General features: G+C 60.5%; 3 protein-coding genes across 7 annotated transcripts in view; 1 reads left to right on the top strand and 2 right to left on the bottom strand.

Moving 5' to 3' along the window:
• The window catches only part of SLC1A6 (solute carrier family 1 member 6), a 92764-nt gene extending 87375 nt beyond the window's left edge, over positions 1-5389 (bottom strand). Inside the window, exon 1 of the mRNA XM_019631761.1 lies at positions 5191-5389. The gene's annotated coding sequence lies outside the window, so the exon portion shown is untranslated. The remainder of the gene's footprint in view (positions 1-5190) is intronic.
• SYDE1 (synapse defective Rho GTPase activating protein 1) lies at positions 7-6794 on the top strand. Of its 2 annotated transcripts, none has more exons than XM_019631753.1 (8): positions 7-136; positions 1690-2022; positions 2143-2787; positions 2948-3162; positions 3751-3877; positions 4091-4251; positions 4832-5057; positions 5405-6794. In XM_019631753.1, exons 1-8 carry the CDS (start codon positions 49-51, stop codon positions 5803-5805), a joined length of 2196 nt encoding a protein of 731 aa, XP_019487298.1. In that variant the 5' UTR covers positions 7-48; the 3' UTR covers positions 5806-6794. The 2 variants fall into 2 exon arrangements, with proteins under 2 accessions (XP_019487298.1, XP_019487297.1); XM_019631752.1 differs by having other exon boundaries at positions 1681-2022.
• Positions 6787-8139, bottom strand: part of HACL2 (2-hydroxyacyl-CoA lyase 2) — a 10021-nt gene continuing 8668 nt past the window's right edge. For all 4 annotated transcript variants that reach the window (XM_019631758.1, XM_019631754.1, XM_019631757.1 and 1 more), the window contains exons 12-16: positions 7919-8088; positions 7772-7842; positions 7620-7691; positions 7352-7457; positions 6787-7238 (exon numbers count right to left, since the gene is read on the bottom strand). In XM_019631758.1, coding sequence (XP_019487303.1) covers positions 7060-7238; positions 7352-7457; positions 7620-7691; positions 7772-7842; positions 7919-8088 — 598 coding nt within the window. In that variant the 3' untranslated portion in view covers positions 6787-7059. The remainder of the gene's footprint in view (positions 7239-7351; positions 7458-7619; positions 7692-7771; positions 7843-7918; positions 8089-8139) is intronic.

The raw sequence follows: 8139 nt of genomic DNA, 5'->3' as shown, positions 1-8139 counted from the left end.
CGGCGCGGCCGGACCCGGGCGCGTACTCGGCCCGGCCGGGGCCCCAGCATGGCCGAGCCGCTGCTCAGGAAAACCTTCTCCCGCCTGCGGGGCCGGGAGAAACTTCCCCGGAAAAAGTCGGACGCCAAGGAGCGCGGTGAGCCGGGCAGGGGGCGGAGGAGGGGGCGCTGAGCCCCGCCCAGCCTGGGAGGGGGTCCCAGGGCCAGAAGGAGGGCCGGCTGGGGAGATAGGGGGAGCCCCGCGGAGCCCCCTGCGGGCTGGGGTGGGGGACTGGGGACGGGCAGGGGTCCTGAAAGGCTAGGGCTGGGGGGAGAGGGGCGCGGACCGTTATGTGCGCCTGGCCCAGGATGCCAGCGCTTAGAGCTCCTTGGGAGGCCCGGGAGGGGGCCTCGTCCCTGACAGGAAATGGGGCCGAGATGGAACGCCTGGAGAGTGGAAGGAGGAGGACCTGGGAGACCGGGATACTGGGGCCCAATCAGGCCAGGCAGGAGGCACCCTGATCCCTGGACACCGTGATAGGAGATGGGGGCACACTCCTGCAGGAGGGAGAAACTTGGCGCATCAATCACAGCAGGCACTTCTCATCCCCCTCCCACCTATTAACCAGTAACTGCAGCTGCATCCGCCTTAGGCAGCCCCAGGAAACTCGCCCCTTGACACAGATGGGGAAATTGAGGCACAGAGCAGTTGGGTAATTTGACCAGGACTAGTAAAATGACTTAAACAGCTCTTTGGACTGTGCTCCTAATACAGACCCAGAAGAGAGAGTACTTGGGTGTGTGTGTGGGGGGAGGGGGCGGAGTAGAAATCGGAGGTGACCAGAGGAGGGAATCTGCAGGCAAACAAGACGAAACCTTCAAGAAATGGGTGCTGCCTGGGACAGGAAATCCCAGCAAGGAAGGAGTTAAAGAAGGGATGCCAGATGACTCCTGGATCTGACCTCCCCCCACCAGCCCTTCCCAAAGATTCCCAGAGTAGAGAAATGGGACTGGGTGCCCACGCACAAACACACAGGAAACAGCCTGGGATGTCAGAGAGGGGAAGACAGAGCCAAGGGGAGGCGCCAAGGCACTGACCACGGGGGTCTGGTCTTGGGCTGTGAGGCAGCCGACTCCAGGGTGGGGGCAGAGTTTGGAAGACAGGCGGAGGGGGTGTGGGGGGGTGACGTGCTCGCGGTCATGCCTGCTCCTGTCTTCTGAGCTAGCAAGCCAGTGTCCACTGTGTGCTCTGTGCTTGACCATGACACAAGGGCCTAGGGAGCACTCCCCATGCCAAGCTCCCTAAAGGACCCCTGGAGAGGGCATCAAATCCCCCCATGTCACAGGACAACACTGAGGCTCAGAGATAGGAAGTGACTTGTCCCAAGCCACCTAGTGACAAGAGACAAGGAGGGATGCATGCTAGGGCTATAGGGAGAGGAGTGGGGAATCAGAGCCAGGAACACAGCCCTGGCCTGAAGAAACCCCACCAACTAGCCCCCTGAGGCTGGAGGTGGAGGGACGTTAGGGGTTAGGGACATAAGGAACTAAGATGGGGTGGGCTCTAAGCTGGCAGCTGATCCCATTCCAAACAAACGCCCCAGCCCCTGCTAGGGCAAGGGCCTGGGCTGGGGCTGCTCTGGGGGGTTGAGGGGGTGGGGTGGGGGTGGGGGTTGGGTCTCACACCCTTGCTCACTGCCAGGCCTCCCAGCCCAGCATCCAGAGCCCAGCCCTCCAGAGCCAGAGCCCCAGGCCCCCGAAGGGTCCCAGGCTGGAACAGAGGGGCCCCCCAGCCCTGAGGCATCTCGCAGTCCTGCACGGGGGGCCTACCTGCAGAGCCTGGAGCCCAGCAGCCGCCGATGGTTGCTGGGTGGGGCCAAGCCACCGGAGGAGGCCACTTTGGGGCCTGGGGCACCTGGCAGCGGGGAGCCTGCTGGAGAGATCTGGTATAACCCCATCCCCGAGGAGGATCCCAGACCCGTGGCACTTCAGTCCCCAGGGCCACAGCCAGACTTGGCTGAGTCAGAGGGCCCAGCCCAACAAGGTGAGCGCAGCCTCATCCACCCACCCCCCACCCACTCCCACCCAAGCTCCCCAAGATGACCAGGCCTCAGCCCCATCCCAAGCCCAGGTTTCTGAACCCTGAGGTCTGCTGTTCCCACAGGTGTGGCCCCTTCCAGTCCCCCAACCAAAGCCTCACGCACCAAGTCCCCAGGCCCTGCCAGGCGCCTCTCTATGAAAATGAAGAAGCTGCCGGAGCTACGGCGCCGCCTGAGCCTGCGGGGCACCCGAGCTGGCCGTGAGCGCGAGAGGGCCGCCCCCACCGGCTCTGTCATTAGCCGTTACCACCTGGACAGCAGCGTGGGGACCCCGGGGCGGGCAGCCGTGGCGGGGAGTACTAGGGGCCCTCAGGCTGGGTACCTCAGTGATGGTGACTCACCAGAACGCCCAGTGGGTCCCCCATCGCCCACCACCTTCCGGCCCTACGAGGTGGGCCCATCAGCCCGGGCACCCCCAGCCGCACTCTGGGGCCGCCTCAGCCTGCACCTGTATGGGCTGGGGGGGCTGCGGCCATCACCGGGGGCCACCCCTAGAGACCTCTGCTGCCTGCTGCAGGTGGATGGAGTGGCCCGGGCCCGCACAGGACCGCTGCGTGGGGGGCCCGACTTCCTGCGTCTAGACCACACCTTCCACCTGGAACTCGAGGCTGCCCGGCTGCTGCGGGCCCTGGTGCTGGCATGGGACCCTGGTGTGCGGCGGCACAGGCCCTGTGCCCAGGGCACTGTGCTGCTGCCCACAGTTTTCCGAGGTAGGATGCATGACTGGGGGAGGGGCAGTAGGGCACAGAGTGCCCTTCCCATAGAGTGCCCAGGGCACTAAGCCCAGGGTGGGGCTGTGGCTTGGAGTAGGAAGCCAGGGCACAGGAGCCTGTGTGGGTAAACCCCACTCAGGTCCTCTTGTGTCTTCAGGGTGCCAGGCCCAGCAGCTGGCTGTGCGCCTAGAGCCCCAGGGGCTGCTATATGCCAAGCTGACCCTGTCCGAGCAGCAGGAAGCACCAGACACAGCTGAACCCCGTGTCTTCGGGCTGCCCCTGCCGCTGCTGGTGGAGCGGGAGCAGCCCCCGGGCCAGGTGCCCCTCATCATCCAGAAGTGTGTTGGGCAGATCGAGCGCCGAGGGCTGCGGGTGAGCCTCTTGCCCCATCCCAGTGGGTCCCCAGACCTCAGATCCACTCCCCAGGACACCCAGTGTACAGAGGCCAGGCCTTCCCCCAAACCCTGCCTGGGATGCTCCCAGCTGCAACCCCAGCCTAGACAAGGGCAGGAGGTGCCCAGGCCAGAACCTATGGGTCATCCACCCATTTAGTGACACAGGATCGCAGCGCTTCTGGAGTTCAGAGTCTGATCAGGGAAAAGACGACTCCCAATAGCTCACAATGGCTGGGACAAGAGTGAGGAAGCTGGAAGAGCTTAAAACAGGACTTCACCTGCTGGCCATGGTAGTCAGGGAAGGCATCCTGGAGGAGGTAACAAGTGAGCTGAGGAGGAGTCAGGACAAGAGATCCAAGCAGAGGGTTTACAGGACCAGGTTGTCTAGGTGGGGACCCCATGACAGGTGTCAGAGGAGCAGGAAGGCAGCCAGTGAGGCTACAGCTAACCCCCAACCTCTCAGCCCAATGCCACTCTGGCCCACACCTCCAGTCCCCGCCCCACTGGGCCCTGGTCAGTCTGTGGCCCTAACAAGAAGACATCCCCTCTCTGCTCCCACCCTCAGGTCGTGGGGCTATACCGTCTGTGTGGCTCAGCAGCCGTGAAGAAAGAGCTTCGGGATGCCTTTGAGCGGGACAGTGCAGCTGTCTGCCTCTCTGAGGACTTGTACCCCGATATCAATGTCATTACTGGTCAGAATGCCCATCCCTCCCCTGCCTGCTCCCCATTCAACCCTCACCTCAAGGCAGTCCCTGTGGCCCCTCTGGGACCTCACCTGTTCTATCTGGCCTTGTTTTCACCTTCCTGCACCTGTCCTCCTCCTCTTCCCCCCTCTCAGCCCCAGTTGACCCCTCCAGCCTGAGAAGCCAGGGATGCTCTGACCAGAGTGGGTCCTGTGTCCACAGGCATCCTTAAGGATTATCTTCGGGAGTTGCCCACCCCACTCATCACCCAGCCCCTCTATCAAGTGGTCCTGGAGGCCATGGCCCAAGGGCCCCCAAGCAGGGCTCCCCTCAGTGCAGAGGGCACCCGTGGGCTCCTCAGCTGCCTACCGGATGTTGAGAGGGTGAGTTGGGCCCAGTGGGAATGGGTGGGACAGGGAATGAATTGACATTAGTGGAACATTTCACCCATGCCTGGGCTGGTGATAGCCATGAGCTTGTGGCATCATCAACCCTAGAAAGTAGATGCTATTAGTATCCCCACTTCATAGATGTGGAAACTGAGGCCCAAAGCAGCTGAGTGAGTTATGCAAGGTTGCACAGCCAGGATATATCAAAAACTCAGACTGAACACATGTCTGTCTAACTACCACAAGGGAAGTTCCTGGCTATGGGATCCTGAACAAGTCCCGACCCTCTCTGTGCTTCAATACCCTCATTTATAAAATTGAATGAATGCGTCCTTCCTAACACACAAAGGAGTGGGTTCAAGTCCAAGCTTTGCCATTCCAAAGCTGTTGTCTTTTGTCTCCCCTCTAGCAAATTGGGATCATAATACTAATACCTAATGGTTAGGTCTTAGCTTGGTCATCTCCCAACTATGAGACCTTGAACCTCAGCTTCCGCATTTAAGCCGCCTTAGTCTCCCTCAGATGTGACAGGGGACCGGCTTTGGCCCTCTAACGCCCTCCCAACTCTCCTCAGGCCACGCTGACACTTCTCCTAGACCATCTGCGCCTCGTCTCTTCCTTCCATGCCCACAACCGCATGACCGCGCAGAACCTGGCCGTGTGCTTCGGTCCCGTGCTGCTGCCAGCGCGCCAGGCCCCCACCAGGTCCCGTATCCGCAGCTCTGGCCCGGGCCTTGCCAACGCAGTGGACTTCAAGCGCCACATCGAAGTGCTGCACTACCTGCTACAGGCCTGGCCAGGTGAGTCCGCCCCTGGCCGGTGCCGCCAATCCGGGCCAGGCCACTGCGGTGATGCTTTTTTGGGCGGCCAATCAGAGTCTTGAATTTCAAGCAGGCCACACCCCCTTATCAGAGTAAACCGTTATCTAGTTACCTCAGCAACCAGCTCGATCCAGCCAATCCATGCTTGACGTGGTCAGAGGCCCTGCCTAAGGTTGCCTGAGCAACCAGCTCAGCCAATGAAATCGTGATCCGGTCACAGGCCTTGCCTTTTGACAAGCTAGTCAGGCTGGCTACTAGAACCACCAGTCAGAAACCTGGTTGCCGCCGCTGTGCATGATGTCATCACAAGCCTTCCCTCTCTGCAGATCCCCACAGGTCCCCAGAGGCTCCGGACCTCGCCCCATACCTGCGGCCCAAACGACAGCCACCGCTGCACTTGCCGCTGGCGGGCCCAGAAGTAGTGACTCGGCCCCGCGGCCGGGGTGGTCCTGAGAGCCCTCCGAGCAACCGCTATGCCGGCGACTGGAGCGTTTGCGGGAGGGACTTCCTGCCCTGTGGGCGGGACTTCCTGTCCAGTCCGGACTACGACCATGTGACGGGCAGCGACAGCGAAGACGAAGACGAGGCAGGCGAGCAGAGGGGCGCCACTGACTTCGAAGACGATTTCGAGGCGCCCTTCAACCCGCACCTGAACCTCAAAGACTTTGATGCCCTCATCCTGGACCTGGAGAGAGAGCTCTCCAAGCAGATCAACGTGTGCCTCTGAGCCGGGTGGGACCTGTTACTAAGGGCCGGGCTCCTGGTTGCTAAGACAGTGCCCTGACTACCTAGAGGGACCACACATGTCGCTCAGGCGTAGCTCCCGGTTGCTGAAGAGTTGCCTGGCGACCCGCCAGTCAGTGAAGAGATACTGAGAATCATTTCTCATTTCCAGTGCTAAATATTTAGGCACTGGTTACCAAGGCCCAGGAACTGGGGATTCTTGGGACCGGTTGTTGTGGCCATCCTTTGTGAGCAGCAAGGGCTTCTCCTGCTTGCTGAGCTGGCCTCTCTTGCCTCCCCTTGGCTAAGGAAACACCAGTTACTGTGAGCATCACCCTGGGATAGTGAGACATTCCCAGTCCTCTTGCTGCTGCCAACCAAATCAGTATTAGCTTTGAGCACTGCAATCTGCTTCTCCCTCAGAGGGCCAGAGGACTATCAGGAAGTGCTGTTTGGGGCAGGGTAGGGGGCAGCCCCTATCCTAGGCTCTAGCAGGATAGGGACAGCTTGGGGCTTACAGAAAAACAGATGGTTTCCCCACTCTTTTCCAGGGAAAACCCCACAATTGCCTCAAACCAGCAAATGAAGATCGCAGAGTCTGGCCCTTCCCCTCCCCAATTCTTCCTCCCCATCCCCAAAGAAACTGAGCACTTATAAGGCCTCCCTTTCGGAGGGGCCCCACCTGAACTGTCAGGCGGGGGGCACTTTGGTACGGAACATATTTATTGCCTCCGTGCGTGTGTGTGTGTGTCTGTGTGTGTCTGTGTGTGATGAGTGTGCATGGACACGTCTGGAGCGGGCACGTGGGGCTCTTTCAGGGACCACAGAGGGGGAAAGGATTCACAAGGCCGGGTACCCTGAAATCCCTAGTACTAGTGCCTCAGTGGGTCCTAGAGTTCCAGTGGGAGAGTAGGGTCCCCTCCTGTCTCCCCCCACCCTTTTCCCTCATTTCCATCTTTGTGGACAATAAATCAATATGCACAGGTTCTGGAATGAGTACCTGGGCCCACGTGGACCAGAGGTGGTTTATTCAGTGTGGAAGAGGAGAGAGAAAGGGCACAACTGGGCCCGTAGAAAAAAAAGACCCCCGAGCTCTCTAGCACTGCCAGGGAGCCTCCCTGAGACCTGACCCCTCCAACCCCTCCCTGTCATTAGGGAGGGATGTAGGATCATTGGGCCTCATGGGATGGACCTAGGGCAGGCAAGGATGAGACTCCAGACCAGCTATGCACAGTCCAGGAATAGCACCCATGAGGCCCTACATGGCAATGGAGCCATCGCGGAAGTCCGTCCTCCCAATGAGGATGTTAACCACGACTGGGTGGCCATCTCGGCACTGCTGCTGGGCATCACGTAGCACCTTGACCACCTGATCCTTATTCTCCCGTGAGAGCAGCAAACCCTGGGCCCCCAGACCCATGGCTGCCTTGTGATAATCTAAAAGGGGACGTCAAGTCAGATGGTGGCAGGGGCCCAGCCCACCAGAGAAACACACACCCAGCCAGGCCAGAAATAGCTTCCCTCCTCCCCACCCTGCCCAAGTCCCTCACCAGTGTAGGCCAGGCCACAGGCCACATTGCTGCCCAGACTGGGCACCTGCTCCCGAGAAATCTGGGTCCAGCCAGCATCATTCCCTATCAAGGCCATCACTGGGATCTGCAGGGAGAGGATGAAGCTAGGTTGCAGCATTCAGCCCCCAGGCTTGGCCAGCCAGAGGACAGAGGCAGGACCTCTGCCAGAGAGAAGTAACTTCTTCCCCAGCCCAGCCCTGATGACATCTCCCAGAACCCCAGGTTTCCCCTGGGGCAGCCCAGTCACCTTGTGTCTGACGAAGGTGTCAAATTCGATGAGGCTGTACCCAAAAGCTCCGTCCCCAAACAGGCACCAGACCTGAGATGGGACAGGGAATGAATGAGGTGGAGCATGGCCCAGAAAGCAGCAAGCCTCCTGCCTCCAGTGTCCCAACTCACCTCAGCATCTGGCCGGCACAGTTTGGCCCCAAGTGCAAATCCTGCACCAACCCCCAGAGTCCCAAAGGCCCCTAGGAGAACCAAGAGCAGGTGGCTGTGAAGGGGGATGGATGGTGCAAGCTGCCCCGGGCGTAGGCCTTTCCTTACCAGGATCAAGCCAGCGCAGGGGGCCACGGGGCTGCACCAAGTGGGCAGCAGTGCCCACAAAGTCCCCGCCATCCACCACCAGAATCGAGTTGTCGGGCAGAGTTTCCTCCACCAGCTGTAGCACCCGCACAGGGTTCAGGTGCTGGGCTACGGATATCTCTGCCTTCTCCCTGCAATGGAGCAATGCAGGTCAGCAGAGCCTGCCTGGACTGCCCCACCCC

Source organism: Hipposideros armiger, unplaced genomic scaffold (genome assembly GCF_001890085.2).
Source record: "Hipposideros armiger isolate ML-2016 unplaced genomic scaffold, ASM189008v1 scaffold_1045, whole genome shotgun sequence".
Lineage (NCBI taxonomy): Eukaryota > Metazoa > Chordata > Mammalia > Chiroptera > Hipposideridae > Hipposideros > Hipposideros armiger.
Note: the sequence above shows the minus strand (reverse complement) of the source record. Positions and strands in the feature narration are given on the sequence as shown.